Source organism: Oratosquilla oratoria, chromosome 22, assembly GCF_046742065.1.
Source record: "Oratosquilla oratoria isolate Oo_2021 chromosome 22, ASM4674206v1, whole genome shotgun sequence".
In the NCBI taxonomy this organism is placed as follows: domain Eukaryota; kingdom Metazoa; phylum Arthropoda; class Malacostraca; order Stomatopoda; family Squillidae; genus Oratosquilla; species Oratosquilla oratoria.
The window spans coordinates 12297513-12323458 of NC_134798.1; the positions used below are offsets into that span (position 1 = coordinate 12297513).

The 25946-nt window shown below is 40.8% G+C and overlaps 2 protein-coding genes across 5 annotated transcripts in view; both read left to right on the plus strand.

Moving 5' to 3' along the window:
- Positions 1 to 25946, plus strand: part of LOC143037275 (uncharacterized) — a 271196-nt gene that overhangs the window by 106123 nt on the left and 139127 nt on the right. The gene's annotated exons all lie outside the window — the stretch shown is intronic.
- LOC143037435 (uncharacterized) overlaps positions 1 to 25946 on the plus strand; it is a 101609-nt gene that overhangs the window by 34482 nt on the left and 41181 nt on the right. The window contains exons 1-5 of one of the 4 annotated variants that reach the window (XR_012967466.1): positions 12134 to 13390; positions 13848 to 14058; positions 14867 to 16543; positions 19409 to 19481; positions 21775 to 21840. Coding sequence is in view for 2 of the 4 variants with exons in the window: in XM_076205653.1 (XP_076061768.1) it covers positions 16367 to 16543; positions 19409 to 19481; positions 21775 to 22262 (738 nt within the window). In the remaining 2 variants the exon portion in view is untranslated. Of the gene's footprint in view, positions 1 to 12133; positions 13391 to 13847; positions 14059 to 14866; positions 16544 to 19408; positions 19482 to 21774; positions 22263 to 25946 lie in introns of those variants that run through there. The other 3 variants (XR_012967465.1, XM_076205653.1, XM_076205654.1) reach the window with 3 other exon arrangements.

Sequence of the window (25946 nt, forward strand, 5' to 3'; positions counted from 1 at the left end):
AATACACAGGCACACTCCTATCAGAAAACAAGCACTTCAAGTCCAACCACCAAATTTTTTCATTAATGACCAGTGTTTCTATCCTTGAGGACAGTATCACACTAGGGGTGGTAAATGAGATTAAAGGCAGAGAGCAGAATAGAAGGATTGTAGTTATGAGTGGAAATTAATACATACATATACCAAAGGCTTTTTCTCTCTTACATGGGGGGTAGCCAAAAAGAAAAAGGCATAGAAATCACCCCCACCCATTTAATTTCATTTACTGGTCGAATGTCCTAGCTTGGTGGAACAGAGAGAGACATTTTAACAGGGACAGGGCTGGGAGTTTTAATTTGAGTTTTATTTTGGGAAAAGACTTGGACGAAGACTCTCTTTTCAATTTCATTGAAGATGTTGGTTTCTCTAACTTGATCTGATTTTAATATACAGGACATGTTTTATTTTATCTAGTAGTTGATACATATTGAGTTTACTTTCGGTGTCAATAACCCAGTAGTTACGACACCAGATTGAATGCTTATAATCAATCAATCAATCAACCCATTTCATTTCTCATATATTCCACTCCCCTCCACCCTCCCCCCTCCCTCCTATCTTGGCACCTCCTGGATGACAGGTCATCCCTGCATCCTGTCCACTGCCCTGGGTCAGAAGCAGTGTTGCAAGACACAGCACACCCACAGCAAGGCAGCTTCATAAATTCGGCGACCCCCCCCCCCCTCTCCATCCCCTCATGCAGGAAAGGTGAAGACGGGGAGAAATCCCTTCGGACTGTGTCAAATTTTTTCTCATACATACTTCCTCACCCCCCATCCCCCACCCACTCCCCCTCATGCATCACAGTCTCATCTATACACAACCCTTCTCCATTCACCCCTATAATCTGTCCTCTCCCATCCTTCCTCTACAGACATTCCTCTCTTTTGTAAAGCCCCTTTCACCCCATCCATCCATCTCATCCTAGGATGCCCCCTCATATTCACTCCTTCCACCTCCGCCTTCCACGCTTCTTTTACTAATCTTTCTTCACTCATTCTTTCCATGTGTCCAAACCATCCTAATACTCTTTCATCAACCCAATCTCTGGTTCCCTTTCCACCCCTGTTCTCCTCACCTCCACATTTCTCACTCTATCTAGCCTTGTAACCCCTATCATACTTCTCAGACATTTCATCTCAAACACATTCAAACTCCTCTCTTCCTTTCTCATGTCCCATGTTTCTGCCCCATACATTGCTGTTGGCACAATCACTCCTTTATATAACCTCCTCTTAGTATCCATTCCCAGATGTCTATTCCTCATTACACTTTTTAATCCACCAAGGCATTTACTCGCTTCTCTCAATCTACATTACCCCTCCAATTCCTAACTCTTTGCCGCAGTGGAGGGGCTTAGGGGCAAGCAACTGGAGTCTGATGCTTTATTTTTGGACTTCAGTTGCTTGCTCAACAAATTTTGTTAGGACCTTTTACCTCTTTCTCCTAATTTTTATTCTTTCTCTCCTCTTCTTCTTTCTGAATTGATTTACGGTGTACGACTTCTGCTCCCTTTTCGACTATGGCTTGGACTGCTCTTTGGATTTGTTGGAGGGTGGAGAGGACTGACATGCCTCTCCACCCTTAGAATTTGAGTACCTGACGTGCGCGAACGAGGGGAAAGTCTTATGTCAAACATGGTTCCCAGCACTGGGTCCGATCTCGACGGACTGAGGACGCCTTAGGTGCTGGGGATCATGTGTATAGCCGGGTAGTAGCTTCTAGGGATGGTTACATGACATGACAAGCCACATCCCTCCCATGTTGGACTCCGAATCATGGGATTTTTGGTGGGTGGAAGGCTACTTGGTCGAATATTTGAAAACCCGTTCTTATGGAGAACAATACCCCCCCTTCTGTTGACGACTCTGGCTTGAATAGGGACACAGTTTTAGACTCTTCCAAGACCTCTAATGTTATGACATTAGAGCCTTATTTCCCTACTCTATCAGATACTGACACTAGGTCTAGGATCAGGAGGACAGGGAAAGGCAATTCAGGAAAAATTGAGATAACGCCAGGAAAATTTGAACCCAACAACTATGCCAAGTTTTTGATTCTGAAAATGACAGAAGGACAACAAATGAGGGACCTTGACATGTTTTCTGTCAATCGCGAAATCAAGATGAAATGTAGCATCGAACCAAAGATTTCTTACATGAATGATGGCAGTTTACTGGTAGAAGTTGCATCACCTGATGATAGCACTAAAGTCCAAAATATCTCGTCGCTAGATGGTCAAGAAATAGATTGTTTATACAATAAGAGACTGAACCAAGTTAAAGGCGTGATAAGATCTACAGAATTACTTAGATATTCTGAAGAAAAAATCCAAATGGAGCTAAAAGACCAGGGAGTAGTAGATGTGAAACAAATGAAGAAGAACATAGGTGGTGTATTAACACCCTTGCCCACGTACGTTCTAACATTTGATCTCCTGAAGCTACCTAACATGATAATGGCTGCGTGGCTTCGACTGAATGTTAGACCATATATTCCATCATGTCGAAGGTGCTTCTATTGCCAAAAATTTGGTCATGTGATTGGGACTTGTAGGAGAAAAATTAAAGGTGAAAATGCAGTCTGTGAAAATTGTGGTTTAGAAGCTCATGGTGAATGCTCTAATTCTCCACACTGCATCAACTGTGGTGAAGATCACCCCGCAAGCTCAAAGAAATGTGATAAATTTACTTTTGAAAAAGAAGTTCAAATACTAAGAGCAAAAGAACACTTGAGCTTTAAAGAGGCTAGACAACGAGTAAACGCTATGTTCATTCGACCAGGGGTAAGTTTCTCCTCCATCATTAATAAGCATAAGCCCTTGAATAATAGAATGCCCAACACATCAGATGACGTATCTACACATGAGAAGAGCCTTAATTCAAAATTGACCATTCCTAAAAACTCCGAAATTACTCCTGCAAATAATAGACTTATGAAGAGACGCTTGAGTGATGAAAGAGAAGAATCTCTTTCATCAAAAATCTGTCTTAAAAATACATTTAACTTGTTGGATGATGAAATGGATTTGGAGGATCCCAAATCCTCCAAACATTCCCCAGTCTCTACCTGTCCTGTATCTCAGGTGGAGACTTCAGTCTCGGCAAGTGCTTTGGTGCTTGCTGGGACCCCTGTCCCGTCCTCATCCCCGGTCCGGGCTGGGACTTCTGTCTCGGCATGTGATCTGGAGCAGGCTGGGACTTCTGCTCCGGCTACCATTCCTGTGCGGTCTGGAGCTTCTGTCTCGGTTTGCCCTCCGGAGCAAGCTGAGACTTCTATAATGGCTTGCGCTCCAGTGCAGGCCAATAATTCTGCCCTAGGTTGTGCTCTAGCTCAGCCTAAGACTTCAGTTTTATCTAACAAACCTACCTTGGATGGCACAGTGGTCCAGGGTGAGAAGTCATCTGTCTCAGCTGGGAATACTGAAGTCATACCAAAATCTGTGGTAAAAGTTCCTAAAGAACAAAGAACATTAAGTAACTCAAGGCGGAACATAAAGGTGCCAATTAAGAACAAGAAGGCACCAGAAAAAGATCAAAATGTAAAAAATCCTGGTCCAAGGAAGACTAAAGAGTCTTCCAAATAAAATAAGATAAACTCTCTGCCATTTTGCAGTGGAACTGTCAAGGGTATAGAGCTAAATATGAAGAGCTTAAACATCTAATATATTCTCATTCACCAATATGCATAGCCTTACAAGAGACCATGTTTGGAGAAAACCAAATATTTAGTCCTAGAGAGTACTTTATGTATCACTCTCCTATCAACCCTTTACAAGGAAGCCATGGTGGAAGCACTCTTCTTGTCAGAAATGATATTCCTCATAAAATATTACCCTTGAATACTCCTTTGGAAGCAGTAGCAATTCAGATTAATATAACTAGAGTATATAACATTTGCTCTCTCTATCTCTCGCCTAATAGAGAATTTTCTAGTAGTGACTTTACTAGTTTATGCAATCAGCTCCCCCAACCGTTTTTAATTTTGGGAGATATGAATAGTAGGCACCAGTCTTGGGGTGATGTGACATCAAATGCAAAAGGGGAACAGCTTCAGCAAATCATTGAGAATATAGATCTTACTGTTCTTAATACCAATAAACCTACTCATTTTCATATCCAAACAGGGACCTTTTCTTGCATTGACCTATCCCTTGCGAGTCCTAATGCTTTCATGGATTTTGAGTGGGATGTCCTTGATGATCTCTTTGGAAGTGATCATTTCCCAATCATAATTTCAAATGGGAATTCAGTACCTGTTGCTAGAGCTCCCCGTTGGTGTACTGATAGGGCAGATTGGCCTCTTTTTAAAGAACTAAGCAATATAGAGGCAGATGTAAATGACTTGCCAACAGTTAGTGAAGCTATTTCTTATTTGAATAGTATTTTAATAAATGCAGCAAATCATTCAATTCCCAAGACCAGTGGAAAATTTCGTCGGAAGCCTGTTCCCTGGTGGAATATACAGTGTACTATAAGACATAAAGCAATGAGGGCTGCTTTCACCAGATATCGTAGGCATAGGTGCACCGCTTACCTTATATGCTTCAAGAAAGCCCGAGCCCAATTTAGATGGCATATAAAGAAAGCTCGCAGAGAATGTTGGATACTGTTTCTCTCTAGTATCACATGGAAAACTCCAATGACGTTGGTTTGGGCCAAGATCAAGAAGATAGCTGGGAAATTCAAACCTTCCCCTCCTCCTGTTTTGAAAATTAACGGATTATTTGTTTCAGATCCAAAAACTGTAAGTGAAGCTTTTGCAAGGCATTTTGCCAAAGTATCTAGCAAAAACCCTGACTCACCGTATTATCAATTACGCTCAAATGAAAATGAGGAAGCTCGTTGTCTTGATTTCACTGCTAATGTAAGTGAATCATACAATATACCCTTTTCCATGAAAGAATTCTTATCAGCCTTATCTAAAAGTAAAAACTCTTCTCCTGGACTTGACGAAATTATATATGATATGATAAAGAACTCGTCATATAATACTAAAGTTTTTATCTTGGATGTTTTAAATAGAATTTTTAAGGATAGCGATTTTCCTGATGTTTGGGAAATAGCTTTAATTTTACCCTTCCTGAAGCCTGGTAAAGATTCCTCCATCCCTTCGAGTTATCGACCGATTGCATTGACATCTTGTCTCTGTAAATTAATGGAGAAGATGGTCAATGCCAGGTTGGTTTGGTTTCTAGAACGGAGAGGGGTGATCTCTTCTGCTCAGTGTGGATTCCGTAGAATGCACTCTTGTACTGATGTACTGATTCGATTGGAAGATTCGATCTGCAATGCTTTTTTATCCAAGCAGCATCATATCACTGTCTTTTTTGATCTTGAAAAGGCATATGATACAGCTTGGAGGTATGGCATTTTAAAAGTTCTTCATAACATTGGGTTGAGAGGTGAATTGCCACTTTTTATCAAAGCTTTTTTAAAAGATAGTCTTTTTAAAGTTAGAGTAGGTAATACTCTATCCAAATTAACGGTACAAGAAGAAGGAGTTCCTCAGGGTAGTGTGTTAAGCGTAACCCTGTTTGCCCTTAGTATCAATGGTATTGCTTCCGTTATTCCGCCTGAAGTAATGTTTACGCTTTTTGTTGACGATTTGTCCTTGTCATTTGCAGCATCTAGAATGTCTGTAGCAGAGCGGAAACTACAGTTGACAATTGATAAAGTAGCTAGATGGGCCTCTGAGCATGGATTTCGTTTTTCACCATCAAAAACAGTAGTGATGCATTTTTGCCGCATTAGAGGTCACCATCCTGACCCAGATTTATACCTATATGGTCAGAGAATTTCATGCGTGGAGGAGGCAAAATTTTTGGGTCTGCTATTTGATCCAAAACTATCTTGGGAGCCGCATATTAAAAACCTTAAGATAAAATGCATGAAAGTTTTGGATGTTCTCAAAGTTATTTCCTGTACCAAATGGGGGGCTGATCGTAAGCACCTACTTCAGTTGCATAAGGCACTGGTTTTACCCAAACTTTTATATGGATCTGAAATATACTCGTCAGCAAGAAGCACAAAGCTAGAGAGACTGAATGCTGTTCATCATGCTGGGGTGAGGATTGCTACAGGAGCATTCAAGTCCTCACCAATTCCAAGTCTCCTTGTTGATGCTGGGGAATTACCCCTAGTTTTAATGAGGCTACCATATGTAGATCACTGAAGCTGCTTAGAAGTATCTAAGACTGGAATACCGGAGCCTGTGATCAAACAGATATTTCTCGCCCACTTTGAAGATCACAGAAATTCAGTTTGTATATATACAGATGGCTCCAAATCCAATGCTGGCGTTGGATTTGGAGTTGTTTTTCCCAGTTTTAATTGCAGTGGAGCATTGCCTAGCTCTGCTTCAATTTTTACAGCTGAGCTGCATGGAATTCTAATGGCTTTAAAAAGAATAGTAAACCATGCTGGTTTTAGTTTCACAATTTTTAGTGATTCTAAGAGTGTGTTGGAAGCCTTAAGTTCTTATAATCCTACCCATCCATTAGTTTCAGAAATTTTAGAATGGATGTTTTTACTAAGTCGTAAAAGAAAATTAATTAGGTTTTGTTGGGTTCCGTCCCATGTCGGTATAATAGGCAACGAGGAGGCTGACAGGTTAGCCAAAGAAGGATCATTAAAACATCCTATTAACAAGGCCCTTCCAGATACCGACTATCAGCCTGAAATTAAGAATGCAATAAAATCTTCCTGGCAATTCTCATGGTCTTTGATCGAATTTAATAAGATGAGAGAAATCACAGACTCTGTTAATCCATGGATATATTTATCCAGCAGTCGTAGAAGAGAAGTGTCAGTGTGTCGCCTCCGAATTGGACACACGAACTTCTCTCATGGCTTTTTAATGAGTGGTAACTACCAGCCTTTTTGCAGCGATTGTTTGGTGCCACTAACGGTTAGACATTTGCTGGTCGAATGTCCTAGCTTGGTGGAACAGAGAGAGAGACATTTTAACAGGGACAGGGCTGGGAGTTTTAATTCGAGTTTCATTTTGGGAAAAGACTTGGACGAAGACTCTCTTTTCAATTTCATTGAAGATGTTGGTTTCTCTAACTTGATCTGATTTTAATATACTGTATAGGACATATTTTATTTTATCCAGTAGTTGATATATATTGAGTTTACTTTCGGTGTCAATAACCTAGTAGTTACGACACCAGATTGAACGCTTATAATCAATCAATCAATCAATCAATCAATCTATATTAGAATGACTTTTACTTTGAAGCCGGCTTCATAAGTCTTTCTTCTTGTGGGTGGCATCGTTGTCTTCTTGAACTTGGCTTGCCCCCTGGGGCTAGGGGGTGTAGTATAGAATATAGCCCCCGCCACGTCGGCTGCGTGTCGTAAGAGGCGACTAATGCCGATCCCCGGGCGGGGCTCTTGTTTTCCCGCACAGGGCTTCCTCTTAAACTTCCTTTTCCACTCCTCTCTTCTCTTCCGCTTGCTGTTCCCTCCCTCTGACCTAATTTTCAGCCGCCCCTCTCAGTAGCGGCAAAAGAAAGCCCTATGGCGATGGCTAGTGACGATGGGGGCAGGAGAAGGTGATCTCTGGAAGCCCCTAGTCACGAACTACACATAGGCGGTGTGGGCAAGATAAATCGCTCTCGTATTGGGATTGAGGCAACAGCACGGTTCGGTAGCTACCCACATGACTGAGCAGCCCTACTCAGGATCCACTCTGCTCACCCCACATGGGGAGGGGGCTAGAAAAGGTGCCCCAAACATAGTTTGCCTCATAACCACCTGACTGGGGAACCGCCCCCAGTAAGGTCACCCTCACTGCGGTCAAGACAAACCCTTAAGAGAAAACTCTCCTAATGCTGACGACCTATGCATGACCAAGGATATGAGCAAGGCCTCTACTGGTTCTAGAGATGAAAGTCCACAGTCTTTCATCACACTGGAACCCTATTCCGCTAAACCACAGCGGAAAAATAAGAATAAAGAAAAGTCTTTCCCCCCTCTAACTAATCCACGAGGACAATTGGAAGTTTTGCCTGGGATTTTTGAGTCCCATTATAATAAATATTTAACTTTATCCATGCCCAACGACAACCCCATTGACTCTTTAGACATTTTTGATGTCCATAGAGAAATTATCCAATGTATTGGCAGGGAACCCAAAATCATCCCCCAAAGTAGTGGATCACTTCTGATAGAGGTTAACTCTCCAGAAGAGAGCTCAAAATTGCAGAACATTGGAAAAGTTGCTGGGCATGAGGCAGATTGTACCCCTCACAAGACACTCAGCCAGTGTAGAGGAGTTGTCTACTCCAAGGAACTGCTGAGGTTTTCTGAAGAAAAGCTCTTAACTGAGTTGAAATCCCAGCATCGTTTCAAGTGTTCGCCGGATGAAACGAAAAGAAAATGGCACTCTTGTAGACCAACCTCCAATAATCTTAACATTTGACCTGCTTAATCTTCCATCATCAATATCTGCTGCTTGGTATAAACTGAAGGTTAGACCGTATATACCTTCACCAAGAAGATGTTACCACTGCCAAATGTTTGGTCATATATTCACCACATGTCGCAAGAAATTAGCAGGAACACCACCGATTTGTGCCAATTGCAGTGAAAGCGAACATGGAGAATGTACGAAAACATCGAAATGTTTTAATTGTCATGAAGAGCACCCAGCTTCCTCTAGATCTTGTGAAAAATATATACTAGAAAAACAAATCCTAAATATAAAGGTCAGAGAACATATTAGCTACTCTGAAGCAAGAAGAAAAGTGATTGATCCATTAAAACTAAATACTAAGACATACTCAGAAGCCCTTGGCAACAAATTACAACCTACAGGCCACCTCACCACGAAAACACAACCTAATACGGATAAAATGGAGACTGATCAGTCACACCAGATAAAGTACAAACAATTAACCAACCGACCAGTTGACCAACTAACTCGCAATAAGCGAACACGAAGTTCAGACTCTTTGAATTGCCCAAGTGGCAAAATTCAGAATAGAGATTCTACAACAGCTGTATCCAAAATGCCATCTAACAACTCTTCCCATATTGGGGCCATGGGAGGCCCTACACCACCACCCAAGGGCCCAGATAGTGGCCCTCTTCCCACCCCTGAGAGGGGAGTAGGAAACCTTTCCCTCAACCTAGAAGGATCAACAGGAGATCCTTCTGTACCTATAGAGAAAGTAGTCCCTGCCCCTGTACCTGTAGGGCCACAGGGAAGTTCTACCACCTCTGGTAGACCTAAAGAAGGTCCTACTAAAATTAAACCTGGAATTCAATCATCTAAACCACCAAAACTTCCAATTAAATCAGAAGTCCATTCAATCCCACAATCTGAGACCAAGAAGTCGGGTAACAACACCACCCGACATTTCCTGAACCATAGATAAATTCACTCTGCTCCAATGGAATTGTCAGGGACTAATAACCAAGTATGAGGAATTGAAAGTGCTAATCCATGACCAGCAACCTAATATTATTTCCTCACAAGAAATAATGTTAGACTCATTCACCCCATGCCCTAAAGACTTCAAAGCATACTGTACTACATATGATCCAGATATTGGTATCCATGGGGGAAGCATGTTGTATATCCGTAAAGATATACCTCATGTTCCCATCCCTCTTCAATCTTGATTGCAAGCTGTCGCGATACAAGCCGGCTTGAATCGCAGATATACAGTCTGCTCCCTATATCTACCACCAAGTACTAATATAACCAAAGATAGTCTGTTGAATCTTATTCAACAGTTACCTCAGCCATTTGTCATTATGGGTGACTTTAATGCTCATCACCCATTATGGTGAACCTACTCATTATCACATTCAGACTGGCTCTACATCATGTATAGATTTATTGATCTGCAGCTCAAATTGTGCTTTGGACTTTGAATGGAAAGTCCTTGATGACTTACGAAGCAGTGATCACTATCCCACTGTATTATATACACAGGAAGGTGCTCCTACAGATGGTATTCCTCGCTGGTGCACAGAAAAAGCTGACTGGACCAAGTTTGAAGAATTGAGTACTGTCCAGAACAGTATTGACAGTTTTTCTTCAGTAGAAGCTGCACTGGAGTACTTAAATGACACTCTACACTGCTGGTATTAATTCCATCCCAAAGTCATCTGGAAAGTTTAGGAGACGCCCTGTACCATGGTGGTCTTACACCATACGAAATCTACATAGAGCAACACGAAGAGCTTTGACTAGATTACATTGCCATAGAAATGAGGAGAATTTAGTTGCTTATCGTAAAAGCAGGGCATTACTTCGACGTACCATCAAAGAAGCAAAGCATCAGTCTTGGGCTAAATTTGTATCATCATTCAACTATAGAACACCGGCATTGATCGTTTGGAAAAACTTGAGAAAAATATCGGGGAAATACACCATTAGCCCTCCACCTGTTTTAAAATTAAATGGCTCTTTGGTCTTTGATCCTAAAGATGTCAGTAATGCCTTAGCAAATCATTTTGCTAATATATCTAAACCAGACATCAGCTCTCCTGGATATCAATACCGAATGAGAGAACAACAACGTAATCTTGACTTCACTGCCTCTCATGAAGAATCCTATAACCTCCCTTTCACTGAAAAGGAATATGATTCAGCTTTGAACTCCTGCAGTGATACTTCTCCATGTCCTGACGACATTACATATGCCATGTTGAAACATATACAGGTAGTCGTCGACTTACGACCTATGCGACTTACGACTGATCGACTTTACGACCACAAGATGGTGCAATAATATCTAACATTTAATAGAGTAATAGAATTGCAATGTTATGCCTGGCAGTGCATTACATTACTCCGCATGCTGCGAGACGCGAGTACGATAGTTTTGGCAGGCTGCCGGCAGCGTCAGCATCCCAGCCAGCTAAATATTCTTTAATTTTGTTTGTTTGAAGTAAAATGTTTCCTAATTTTGCATTGTATTTTTATATTTTTGTATGTTTTGCAATTAATAAAATATAACAAACTTTTTATGCCTAGGCTAGTTTGTTGTCGATTACAATATGTTCGGTACAGTACTTAAACGAAAAGAATGTGTTTTATTGAAATAAAAAATCCTAATTTTGCCTTACATTTTGTATTTTTATGTTTTGCAATTAATAAAATGTAAGTATTTTTTTTATGCCTAGTCTGTTGTCGATGACAAAATGTTCGGTACAGCATTTTGTATTTTTATGTTTTGCAATTAATAAAATGTAACAGTAAACTTTGTTTATGCCTAGTCTGTTGTCGATAACAATATTTTCGGTACAGTACGTAAACGAAAAGAATGTGTTTCGAAATATTTTTTTCCTAATTTTACTTTACAATGATTTTAATGTAACCAACAAAAAAGGATTTGTAGGTCAAAGATGACAGGACTTTATTCAGTATGCATAGACCTAGGCTACGTTTCCTAACGAAAATTATAAAAAGTTAATGAATACTAAACAACGTAGCTCAAAGATAATAAGATTTTATTCAGTATGCATACGTTTCCTAAAGAAAGTCTGATGGTAAAATACACAAATGTTAACAAATACAGTATTAAATATCATAGGTCAAAGATGATAGGATTTTATTCAATATGCTTAGGCCTAGGCTATGTTTCCCAAAGAAAATCAGATGAAATTATAAAAAGGTTAAAAATACAACATAGTTCATAGATGCTAAGATTATTTCAGTATGCTAAATATACAATATATATATATATATATATATATATATATATATTATATAAAGGGTAATATATACTGTATATATATATAGACCGACTTGCGTCCAGATTGACTTACGACCTGTCTGTCGGAACCGAACTCGGTCGTAAGTCGACGACTACCTGTATCTCCAGTAACTAAAGGTTTTATTCTTGCACTTCTTAATAGGATGTGGTTTGAACATTCGTTTCCCAGTGTTTGGGAAATGGGTATAATTTTACCTTTTCTTAAGCCTAATAAAGATGGTTCAATTCCATCAAATTTCTGTCCTATTGCCCTCACATGCTGCATGTGCAAAATTTGAGAAAAAAGGGTCAATGCACGACTAGTCTGGTATCTTGAACGAAACCACATCATATCTGAAATTCAATGTGGTTTCCGTCGCATGCACTGCACTGCTGATGCCTTACTTCGACTAGAATCTTCTAATTGTAAAGCCTTTGTCTCTAAGCAACATCATATCAGTGTTTTCTTTGACTTAGAGAAAGCATATGATACCACATGGAAGCATGGTATTCTTAAGGCTGTACATGCTATTGGCATTCGAGGAGAAATGGCCTTTTTCATCAAGAACTTTTTAGCAAATCGTGTTTTTAGAGTAAGAGTTGGAAACATCATATCTGAAATAAGACAACAGGAAGAAGGTGTACCTCAGGGGTGTGTTCTCAGTGTCACTCTCTTTAGTTTAGCTATAAATGGGGTGACATCTGTGATTCCTCCTGATATACTTGCCACCCTTTTTGTAGATGACCTCTCCATTTCTTTTAGAGCTAGTAACATGGCAATAGCTGAAAGAAAACTACAACTCTGCATCAATAAAATAGTTTCATGGGCCGATAATAATGGTTTTAAATTTTCACCCAGCAAAACTGTCGTCGTACATTTCTGCCGACTAAGAAGTCTGCATCCTGACCCTACTATTTGGTTAAAGGATGACCAGATCCCTTGTGTTGACGAAACCAGGTTTTTAGGACTTATTTTTGATAAGCACCTTTCTAGTGTACCCTACCTGAAAACCCTGAAGACACGATGTCTAGAGACAATGCAAATTTGAAAAGTTTTAGCACATACCTCATGGGGCGCTGACCGCAGAACAATTTTACGGTTACATCATTCCCTTATTTTATCGAAACTATCGTATGGATGCGAGTTTTACTCATCGACCACTTCATCCAGACTAAAAAGTTTAGATACGATACACCACAGTGGAGTTCGTTTGGCCACAGGTGCTTTCAAGTCTTCCCCAATACCAAGTTTATTAGTTGATGCAGGGGAAATGTCGTTAGATCTTATACGCCAGACCTCATCTATTAGATACTGGCATAGATTGCAGAGGCTTCCCAACTCTCACTTTTAGAACAGCTTAACCCTTTAGCGGGCAAGTAGCCATTCCGGGATACTTAATACTACGTTTTTTACGAAGCGTATTGCAATACGTTGATAACGTAGACGGCTTGGGTTGGTTTCAGCTAATGAGGGAACTCCTTGGCTATTGTTCTGCACCAATCAGATCACGCTAACCCATGTGGGAGCTTGAGATGCGTGGACAGAAGCATGCAGTCTCTGTCTAGACGCTGTACCAGGCAAATCTACTTCGAGTTACTTCAACACACACGCCTCCCACACCCGCAATAATGAAGGTAGGTGTATAGAAATCTAATAGCACATAGCCAGATAAATATGTTCCAATGTGATATGGGTGTCAAGTGTAAAATGTGAAAAGAAATTGGTGAAAAATGATGGTGAAATAAGAGGGTGTCCCCCGCGGGACTTATGACCGGTTCACGGGAAACCATGTTAGTCCCGTATGGGATACTATGCCCGGTCTACGGGGAACCATATTAGTCCCATGCGGGACTTTCGGCCCGCTATGGGTATCTTATTTAACGAAATGTTTGGTGATTTATTCATGATGAAACAAACTTATGGTGATGTGGAACATTTATCTGGTTTGTGTGTGAGACCCATGTGGCATATTGCCTGAAAATACGGATGTTTTCTGTGATTACCTGCAATATATTTACTTATAGTGAAGATTATGGTGCATTATTTTGTGTTTTTAGTTAAATATGGCCCTATCATGCTTCCTCATTTCAGCCTTCGACATTCTACTCTGATGCTAGGAGGTTTACTCGTAGGCAGCAGGCTCAGAGGGAAAAGGAGACCCTCTCCAAATACCTGATTCCTCCCAACTGTTCCGACAGTGACATGGAGGTGGAGGATGATGCCCTGGATGATGTCTTTGACTGCGACCCTGACCCTGACTTCCTCCTCAACCTCCCTGATGATCTAACTCCCTCAACCTCAGGTAAGCAACGAAGCTAATGTTTTAAAGAGCAGGAGTGTTTGTTTTGGTGCCATGTTTAAAGGGCCAAGTGTTGTGATGTCATTGGCATTTAATTTGTGAGCCACAGACTTGAAGAGAAAGACGAAACAGACTCATGTTTTGCTGTGAGTCATTTATATGGGTGGCCTTTAAATGGCTGCAGTGACCGTTTTGCTGCCATTTTCAAAGGTACAAGTCTAGTCATTTGATTTATAGGGCCTCAGTGTTTGTTTTGTTCTTATTTTTAAAGGGTCAAGTCATGTGATTTAAAGGGCCTCAGTGTTTGTTTTGGTGTAAGCTTTAAAGGGACAAGTCATGTGATTTAAAGGGCCCCAGTGTTTATTTTGGTGTCATTTTTAAAGGGACAAGCCATGTGATTTAAAAGGCCCCAGTGTTTTTGTTATGTTTTTTTTTTTTTTTGCGTCATTTTTAAAGGGACAAGTGTTGTAATGTGATAGGCATGTATTTTCTCTTTCCATTATTACCATGTTTATTCTGCTTACATAACTTATCTATGATTATTTACTTACCACATTGTAATTACCTTAATTGTTTATACTTACCTCCTCAAGGCTGCACATTCACTCAGACTATTTACGTACCATTGTACTTACCTTAGTTGTTCATATTTATCTTCTCAAGGCTGCACATTCACTCAGACTATTTACTTACCATTGTACTTACCTTAGTTGTCCATACTTGTCTCCTCAATGCTCTGCATTCACTCAGACTATTTAATTAACTTTGTACTACCTTAATTGTCGATACTTAGCATCTTTGTTGTCCACAGGCGCTGTCACCAGGGTCAGGCCACAGCCAATGCCAGAGGAGGACACCACTGACAGTGAGGATGAAGAGGAAGCAACTGGACCGGCTCCCAAGAAGGCTAAGAGAGGCAAGAAAGATGTGCCACAAAGGACATGGAAGAAAGCGGACATCAGCTACCCTCCACTGCCTGACTTTACCCACCCTGCCCCTGATGCTCTTAGGTCGCCCTTTGAGTATTTCCAGGACATGTTCCCCACAGCCCTCCTGGAGGATATTGTATACCAAACAAACCTCTATGCCCGGCAGAAGAACGTCAACACCACCTTCCAGACAGACATGCATGAACTCATGGTGTTCATCGGCATCTTGCTGTACATGGGGGTCTGCATCTTGCCTTCAATTGAGGACTACTGGGGAACATACACAAGGGTGGTGCAGGTGGCTGACGGAATGTCCTCTAAACGGTTCCGGCTGATCAGATCCCTTCTACACTTCAACAACAATGAGAACCTTCCTGGCACCACTGACTGCTTCTTCAAAGTTCGTCCCCTCTTTGCTTTCCTGAACAGGCAGTTCCTGCAGGTGAAAGCAACCCCAACACAGTCCATCGATGAAGTCATGGTGTCCTACAAGGGCACCAGAGCTGGGACCCTGAGACAGTATATCCAGACAAAGCCAGACAAGTGGGGATTTAAGCTGTTCTGCCGGGCAAGCAATGATGGCTTCATCCATGATATCCTCATGTACCAGGGAGAGACTACCTTCAGCAGCCACCACACTCAGCTCTCCCAGGAGGAGTCACAACTGCTTGTTTCCACCAAGACCGTTCTTGTGTTGGCCAAGACCCTGAAGAAACCTTCTCAGTCAGCTATATATGCTGACAACTACTTCACCAGCATCGAGCTCGTGGAGTATCTGAAGGACAAGGTGGGCTGCCGATTCGTGGGGACGGCGAGGGTCAACCGTGTTGGGCGTGCTCCTCTGATGTCTACCAAGGAGCTGGACAAGAAGACGACTCCTCGAGGCCAATATGACTATTGCTCCACTAACGGGATCCTTGCCCTGCGATGGAAGGACAACAAGAACGTCACGGTCCTGTCGTCTGACGTCGGTGTCGAGCCCGTTGGGAAAGTGAGGAGGTACGACCGTAACACCAAGAAGAAGGTGGAGGTGCCCTGCCCCAACGTCATCAAGCAGTACAACGGGAAGATGGGAGGCATTGACAAGTCCGACATGCTCACCCACCTCTACAAGACCCCCATGCGAGCCAGGAGGTGGTACATGAGGCTCTTCGGGTATGCCCTAGACCTCTGTGTCTGCAATGCCTGGATCTTCTACAAGCGGGACTGTCAGGCCATCGGAGAGGATCCAATGACCCTAAAGCAGTTCAGGCTTGATATCAGCCGCATTGCCCGCTGCCAGAAGACCACGGTGTCCAGGATTACGAGGGCATCACCTGACCAGCCAATGTCCATTCCACGTCGGGGGCAAAGGGCCCAACTCCCCAGTGACCAGCAGCGCTATGACAACACAAAGCAACACATGCCCATCTTCGTCAGTAACCGGCAGACTTGCAAGCACTGCTCCACCAAGGTCACAATCCACCGCTCCAGGTGGATGTGCAATGTCTGCCAGATCGCGCTCTGCCTCTCGGAAGACCGCAACTGCTTCATCTTGTTCCACAACCCTCCCGCCAGAGGTGAGCAGCAGCCCTCAACTTCTGCCGCCTCTCCCTGAGCCCGTCTCCCATCCACTGATGTCCTCTGTTTGATTTTCCATGTGTTGGAATGTAAAATCATATATTTTTGCACTTTTTATAAGAAAAAACATTGAATTTCTCCTTGTGTTTTATTTCAAACAAGCATTATTTTTTAAGAAATATAGAAGAATTTATTGATTGTAAATAATATATTATATTAACAAACTATAAACAGAATTATATGGTAAATTATTTATACCCCATACCGGGCGAAGTAGCCCGGACGGGATATATATGGTTCCCCGTAGACCGGGCACAATATCCCGGACGGGACTAACATGGTTTCCCGTGAGCCGGGCGGTTAGCCCGCACGGGATACTTTATTGACAGAACATTGCATGCAATCAATGCCTCAAATCAAAAAATGTTCATGAGTAAAAGTGTCTTAGAAATGCATCTAGTTTATGACCCTAAGAGTAATTTTTGATACCTCAAGTATTTCTAGGTGTGCCCGCTAAAGGGTTAAGCAGATTTTAACAGCACTTGTTTCAACAATCGCCCCAGACTTCCAAAGCCTTTTGGATACTGGATGAAAAGGATTTTAGAGGACATGAATCTTCCCAAGATTCCCATCCTTCCTTTTAAATATTCAGTTGTTCCCCCATGGAGACTGCCCACAGTATCTTTCTGTAAATATTTTAACGGTTGTAAGCGTGATTTCAAGGATTATTAACTATGCAATGCTTTTTTAGAACATTCTTTTAGTCACCAACCCTCTGTGTTTATTTTTTCTGATGGCTCCAAAACTAGCACTGGCGTTGGTTTTGGAATATTCTCAAATGATTTTAATCTTAAAGGTACCTTGCCTGATACAGCATCTAATTTCACTGCCGAACTAACGGGAATACTGTCCACCGTGGAGATTATATCCTCCATGAAAAAGAGAGCCAAATGTTTTACAATTTTTAGTGACTCAAAGAGTGTCTTGCAGTCTCTAGAACAATTCGACTCAAGGCACCCAATAGTTTTAAAGATCTTAGAATGGCTTTTTTTAATCGAGAGTCGAGGTAATGAAATAAACTTCTGCTGGGTCAGCACATGTCGGAGTACCAGGAAATGAACAGGCCGATAAATTGGCCAAGGAAGCCACTCTCTCACCCTTACCTCGCTTACGGCCTATACCTTATGAAGATCATATCCCTCTAATCAAAGCCGAGATCTCATCTCTTTGGCGGTTCCAATGGGATCTTGAGGCTGGTAACAAGATGAGAGAGATTACTGATACTATTCATCCTTGCTGAACAGAAAACAGGAAGTAACCCTTTGCCGGTTGAGGATTGGTCACTAGATTATCCCATGGCTTTCTTATGGAGGGCAGTCCTCCTCCATTTTGTAATGATTGCCTTGTTCCTATGACCATTAGACACATTATGGTGGAATGCCCCAGTTATGATGAAGAAAGACAACAATATTTGTCAAAACACAGAGATGAAGGAGATCTGTCCCTTCGAAATGTTCTGGGATGTAACTGCAATATAGATTCTATTTTTGATTTTCTTAGTGCTATTGATCTTCTCAATGATCTTTAGATTTCAATAATTTTTTATTTTATTTATTTTTTAAGCTTTTTACCACTTCCTTTTCTTAATCATAAATACTACGGCGTCAATGACCATTGATGTTGCGACGCTAGATAAATCCCAATTATTCAATTCAATTCAATTGTCCAGTTTGTTCCAAGTGTCTACCACTCTTATGTGGAAAACTGTTTTTCTTCTGATCTTTTCTGTAGCTATGTTTTTTTTATTTTCTTTCCATGTCCTCTTGTGCTTCTCTTGTCTCAGTTTAACAAGTCCTCTCTATCAAGTATTTCTGTGCCTTTCATAATTCTGTGGATGGTCAGTAGACCTCTCTCTCTTCTTTGCTCCAGAGTCGGTAAATCTAGTCTAGCCAATCTCTCCTCATATGACAAGTTTGTGAGTGCAGGTGCCATTTTTGTTGCTGCTCTCTGGATTCTTTCTATTTTCTTTATATTCTTTTTGGTACTGGGTGACCACAATGACGCCACATATTCTAGTCTAGGCCTTATCAGTGCGAATGTACGAACCTTGTGAAAGTGGAACTTGTGAATGTTGAGGGCCTATTGTAGTCCAAAGTTTCTTTGCAGAGAGGTCTATGGAAGGTCCTGAGGACCATTGCCATCCATTGTAGGGCTGCAGGTTATCCACACACAAGTATAAAAATAACCTAGAGGAAAATAAACCCAATAATATGTAATTTTTAGGTTCCAGCATTAAGGACTGAATGGGACTTGTGTTTATTGGGAGTGAAAGTGGGTGGTGATATTCCTCTTTCATACTTAGCCAAAACACTGGGTTACAGCTGTTTGGGGTAAGGGGTGGATATAGTATAGTCATTATTGGTAGCTATTTCCATAATAGGGGATTAACTGCATAAGTGTTATGCAGTCATTACTTAAGAGAGTGACAGCCTTATAAACTTGAGCCATGTAGAATTCTGTTATGAATAGAAATTAATCTCCACTCTTAGCTTTACTATCTCTACTTGCAACTGGGTCATGCACTGCAAAGGGATGTTCTTTTTTATCTTCTTCATAAATTTTGATTAGATGAAAAGTGGGTATTGCCATATGATAGAGCAGTGGAAACCATCTTCAGCTATCTGACCTTACTGTGGAAGGGAAGTACTTTGCTGCATTACCTTTGATCCAGGTAGTGTGACAGGGTACATGGTGAACCTTCGTTCCTTCAGGTGCTGAAATGGTAGGGGTAGTCGAATGGGTTTTATTTGTGAGTAATGTGGATGTTTACTTAGGCTTTACAATGTTATTTTCTTTTTTAATAGATTGAAATGCCAAACGGTGACAGTGATGATGACCAGTATGGACCTCCTCTTCCCCCTGGGATGGCACATAAGTGTGAGTATTGTTTGAAGTATATAGTATATGGAGTGGAAACTTTGAATTTAAAGGAGACAAAAAGGAAGATCCTAAATGTGTTTGAAATTGTTTTAGAAGTATGTTGGGTAAGAGAAATGTGGAGGTGAGACAGAGTTGGAGGTTGGAAAGCAATAAGAGTATATCAGAGAGTGCTGAAATGGTGTGGGAATATGGAAAGAGTGTGATTAGTAGACTAAGAAGAAGTAAGAAGGAGAGAGTAAGACTAGAAAGAAATGTGTGGAAAGCAAATGTGGATGGAGTAAACTTGAGAGTGGGTTTGGAGGGTTGCCATATAATCAAACGGTAGGGTTAAAACAACTGGCGGTTGGACCCTGCTTTGGAAGTGTTGTGTTGCATTTGATCCATGAAGTGTGGCAGGAGACTGAAACAACCCTTTGTCTAGGAAGTGTTGAGATGGGAGGGGTAAAGGATGGTTTTTGGATGGTAGTGAATGTATGCTTTGACTTGCCCACCCTCCTTACAAAGGAGAAAAGGCCTTTTGATATGTATGTATTTTACCTAGTTGTATTATACAAGAAGGGAGCTATGCTCATAGTGACCCATCTTTGTATTTCTCGTCATCTAGTTTGTTCTTAAATTCTTGTATGGTTTTTGCACATACTATTTTTTTTATCCAATTTGTTCCAGACATCTATCACTCTATGTGGAAAACTATTCTTTCCTCAATTCTCTTCTATAACTATCCTTTTTGAGTTTCTTTTCATGTCCTTGTAGTAAGCGCTGAAACTATCAGTTGTTTTAAAAAACAATTAGACAACTTTATGGATGGGGATAACAGGTGGTGATGGATACGGAGCTGCCTAGTGTAGGCCTTATGGTCTCTTGCAGTCTCCTTTATTCTTATGTTCTTATGTTCCTTGTTTTTCTTCTGTCCCACTTTAATAAATCTTCTCTAGGACTTCCATACCTTTCCTGATTCTGTAAATGGCCAGTAGATCTCTTTCTCTTCTTTGTTCCAGGGTTGTTAGTTCCAGTTTGGACAATCTTTGTTCATATGTCAACTTAAAAGTGTTGGTGCCATCTTTGTCATTGCTCTTTGGATTCTTTCTAATTTTTTTATATTCTTTTTTGTGCTAGGTGTCCATAGTGTCACAGCGTACTCCACTCTTGGTCTTATCAGCATGACTAATATTTTCTTACCATTTCCTCATCCATGTAGTTAAAGGCCACCTGTATTGTTCTTAGTAAATTGTAGGTTTCTGACTATTTTGTTTATATGCTTGTCTGGTGACATATCTTTGCTAATAATTACTCCTAGGTCCTCTTCCGAACTAACTTTTTTTACTTCTTTTGTACAACCTTATATTGCCCTGATATTCTATTCTTACTTTTTCAGAACTCCATTATACTGCATTTTTTGATGTTGAAGTTCACTTTCCACTTTTGGCTCCATTTCCAGACTTTATCCAGATATCTGAAGTGATTTGCAGTCTTTCTCTGTACTTACTTTCTTTAGTATGTAGTTTTGGGTCATCTGCAAAGAAGTGATTTCTTCTGCATGTATTGGTATGTATAGTATATAGTTTAAGTTTTGTACTATGGACTTCTTTTAAACTTGATTTTATCTTTTGTGTATGTGCTTAAAAATATCAGTTTAATTTTGTATACAAAAATTTGTTTCATAGGTAATCTTTTTAACTTTAACTTTTTCTGCATGAGGGGTGGATTGGCCTTGCTTTGGATGTGCTGTGTCTTGCTGCATTGCTTTTGACCCAGGGCAGTGGGCGAGATGCAAGAATGACTCGTCATCCAGGAGGAGCCAAGAAAAGAGGGAGGGAGGGGTGGTGAATGGGAGTGGAGAATGTGGGGATGAAATGGGTGGGAGTGGATTTTATGCCTTTGACTTTGGTTACCTCCCTTGTAAGGATGAAAAAACCCTTGGTATATGTATGTATATTTTGTGATATTGCTAGACAGGGCAGGAATGACCTTTCTTCTAGGAGGTGCTAAGATGGGGGGGGGGTGATGGATGGATTTTAGATGGATGTAGGGTGGATGTGTACTTTGACATGTCCATCCCCATATAAGAGGGAAAAGGCATCTTGCTGTGCATATATGTACACATGTATGCTTCAGAAGAAATCAGGATACAAGGAAGTGTGGAACTCAAGGCAAAGAGAAGTCTAATTAATGAAAAGGGAGTTGAATATCACTCTCTCTTTTTTTTTTTTTTTTAACACTATGCACATGAGCCCAGTAATTTGTCATGTATTGAGGAGTTTTTTGATCAATAGCTTTTTCATTCTTTCAGCCAGAAAGGAGACAAGTGCTGAAGCTTCCATAGGGCTTCCCCTTTCCAGCGAGAACCAAAACAAAGAAACAAAACAAGATGAAGAGAGCAGTGACGATGAGGATGCATATGGACCTGTACTTCCACCAGGCTTCCAGAAGCGGCCTGCTTCTACAGCAGAGGTGCAACCTAGGAAGACACAGAAGACAGATCATTCACCAAAAGGCAGTTCTGACAGTGAAGAGGAGGCCTATGGACCTGCACCTCCACCTCCCAAAGGAGTGACTACACAGATGAAAAAAGTGATGGGGCCTTCTTTACCCTCAGGATTCAAGCCTGAGAACATTGTTCCTTATGAAATCCCAGAAGAGGAAGAAGAGGAAGAGGATGATGATGATGGATACACCATTGGTCCAATTTTACCAACAGATAGTAGAAACAGAGACATGTTTATACAACAGCGGCTAGAGATGAGAGCACAGAGATTGAGAGAAGAATTTAATAGGAAGGTAATTTTTTTTAATTTTTGTAACATATAGTGCCAAGATTTGCTCACATATAACTGAGATCATGCACAGGGGTGTATCTTTTACTAGACTTTATTGAAATTATTATTGAAAATATAGGTCTTAGTAGGAAATACTAGGAATTGCTTATGATGAAATCAGTCACTCTGTCAGCCCAGGTCTCTTGCATGAGACCTGCATCCCCCAGGTAATGATGAATTGGTTGGGGGTAAATATGTTCTAGCTCTTCCATGGAGGCCCCCCCGAGGCCCAGTACTTTGATGTAGTGGGGGGGCTTCCGTGTAGTAAGGACGGGCTGAGCTGTGCCAGCCAGGTGCAACCATACTGGAGAGGTCAGCCCCGAGCTACCAGACGAAAACTGAGCCAAAAGTCTTTTTGTTGACGACCCTAGCTTGGCATTGATTATGGACTGGAATGCTCGTGGGATTTGTCGCCCTCATCCTGTGACAGTTGTTTTGGGATGGTTTTTGGGGTAGTGAATAGATAGGGGGTCCCTCACCCTTTTCCTATGTGAATTCCCCTATCCCTATCCTTCATATTTGCTACCCTACTCTCCTTTTTCACCATCTTTCTCTAATACTTGTTAAGGAAGGTTCTGGTATCTTGGTGCCTTCCAAGCTACATGTCTGAACCCAGTCAAGTGGGGATGTATACCGCGAGGTCACTACTCCCTGCGAGGGCCGAAAGCTCACCGACTGGGGAATGCTTGTTTGTGAGGTAGGTACTAGGCTGCTGACTTCCTTTCTCCCTATCCAGTACACATGCAGAGTGACTATGCCGGACCCATCCTAAATGGGACAAAACAAAAGAGGACAAACCCCGGGTTGTCAAAGTCTCTAACTCACCTCCGAGGCCCTGCATGTGTAAATAGTCGTTTCTGGAACTTCCCGACTCTGCAGAGACTTTTATTGCGCGTGGCATCGGGCAACTGCAGTATCTTCTTTCTATGCACTGATTTTTCTTTCTTAATATATGGTGCGGCCTCATAGATATACACGATGATGGCGGCTGATGAAACAGAATGTTCTAAACCTCCACCACTACCTGATCCTCCTCCTAAACCCCCCGATCCCTCTCCTAATATTGCCAATCCTAATGTTGACAATATTGACTCAACAAAAATAAAAACCCCAGTTGACGACTCTGGCTTGAAAAAGGACCTCGGTAAAACCAATCAATCAAATACTGCCCCTAATAATCATAGAATCTTACATTTACAATATGTCTCTCTTGATAAGAGTTATACAGACTTATATGAAAAGTTCCATAAATTTGGACAAATTAAAGAGATCACAGTTAAACTAACTGACAACTTTAAAGCTTGGCTAGTGTGGATCTCATTTCTTTCTTATCAGGATGCAGCTGCTGCCTGCTTGGATTATAATAATTGTAATGAGAATGAATCTTCAGCCCAACTTGTTGGTAGAGTGCCACCTAACTTGGATATCTTTTATCCAGAAATCCCGGTAGAGGAAAGGAAGGGAAAATGTGCAGAGACCTCCTAACCCAGCTAAGTGGCTCATTATCACTCTTGCAAAAGAACGTGCTAACTTGTTCGAGTTTAGAAGATTCTTGAAGAGTCACCTTGGCTGTGGTAATTTGAATAACTCCCAGGTATCACGATTTGGAAGAAATTCCTTTTTAATTCATGTAAAATCTTATGAACAAGCTGCCATGGTGCTTAACTTGAAACAGAAATCGGACATTAAGGAAGTTAAACCCCACTACACCTTTAGTTATGCCAAAGGGGTAATTTTTAATAGAGATCTGTATGACTTTGATGAAGAAGAGATTTTAGAAACGTGCCCAACTAATGTTTGGAAGGTTGCTAAAATCCCTCGTTCTTCTATGATTATCCTAAGTTTTTGTGGTGAAGATCTACCTCATTATGTAGAGATAGAAAAAGAAATTGTTTATGTGAAGCAGTTTAAGCCCCGTCCCCTTCAGTGCTTTAACTGCTATGGTTTTGGCCATCCTTCCTGCAGATGTGCAAGGGACAAAATGTGTTTAATATGTGCTCAGCCTGAACATGGGGATTGTTCCCGCCCAACAGTTTGTATAAATTGTAAAGAAGAGCATGATGCCAGAGATAAGAACTGTGTAATTCATAAGAAGGAACAGGAAATACTACTAAAAGCTCATGCAGAACATATAAGCGTAGGACATGCTAAAAGACTACAGGTACACCTCACCTTACGTCGTTAATTGGTTCCAGTAGACACGATGTAAGTCGAAAAACGACGTAAGTCGAATTTGCTTACAAGTAGGCTAGGTAAGCCTGGTGTAGCCTAGGCTAAACTGCCAATAGCCATTTTTTAGTACTTTATTTTACTTTTTATTGCATTTTTTATTAAACAAGGTTAATAAAAATCTATTTTAAGTTTCCAAACAGAACATTTATTTATCATTTTGTAATAAAGTATAAAAAAGTACCTGCACTTATTCATCAATACGTACAATTTGCTGTACTTTATGAATGCATTGTCAATTACATACGGTGAAACAAAACGAAAAACAAATAAATAAAAACTAGTTTAAGCTTACAATAATTTTGTAACAAGTGAAAAATTGTATAAAGTATTTTTAATTTACCAATGCAGTACATACATTATGTCGATGTTTACGTGTTGCTATTTCGCGGTGCTGTACTCTATGAATGCATTGTCAATAACATACGGTAAAACAAAACAAAAAACAAAGAAATAAAAACTATTTCAAGCTTACATATAATCATATTGTAATAAGTGAAAAACTTTAATGTATTTTCAGTTTACCAAAACAGTAGATACAATATGTTGATGTTTACGTTGTAGACGTAGATGGCTGGGGATTGTCGACATCAACATTAGCTAATTCTCGTCGTTCGACGCGTAAAAACTGGTCAAGAGTGCCTTGAACCGTCTTCTTGTTCTTTTCTTCAAGGATTAGATTATAAGGAGCAAAAGCTTCATAACAAGCCCCCATTATCTTGGAAAAGCGTTGAGCATTTGGATCCATATCCTCAAACATAGCAAGACCTTTTTCGATGTGTGCAAATGCTTCCTCCATTTTCTTAATGGTGAAGTGGCGTGGCTCAGATTCATCATCCTCTTCTTCTTCTTTCTTTTGTTGCTCCTGAAGTTCCATCAAATCCTTGTTCGTCAGTAACTCCTTGTCTTTTTCAAATAAATCTGTGAAATCCTCTTCCTCCAAATTCATATCCAGCTCTTTGCTCATTGTAACCAAATCTTTGTTGACAACAACAGTATCGAAGCCCTTAAACTCGTGCACAAATTGCGGGCATAGCTTTTTCCATACACCATTCATAGCAGTGCTCTGAACATCATTCCATGCTGCTGCTACATTCTGTAAAGCTTTGTAGATGTCATATCCCTTCCAAAAGTCGCGAAGTGTGATAGACTCATCCATTTCAATTGCAGCTATTGCTTGCCGTAGCGTACGCTTCATATAATAATGTTTGAAGATAGCAATTATCCCCTGATCCATTGGCTGGAGAATAGACGTAGTGTTTGGGGGGAGGTATATGACGGTAATGTTGGGGTGAAAATCTGCGATGTTTTGTGGGTGGCCAGGAGCATTATCTAAGATAAGTAAAACCTTAAAAGGAATCCCCTTCTTACAATACTTCTCTGCTGCTGGGACAAAATTATTGAAAAACCAATCTTC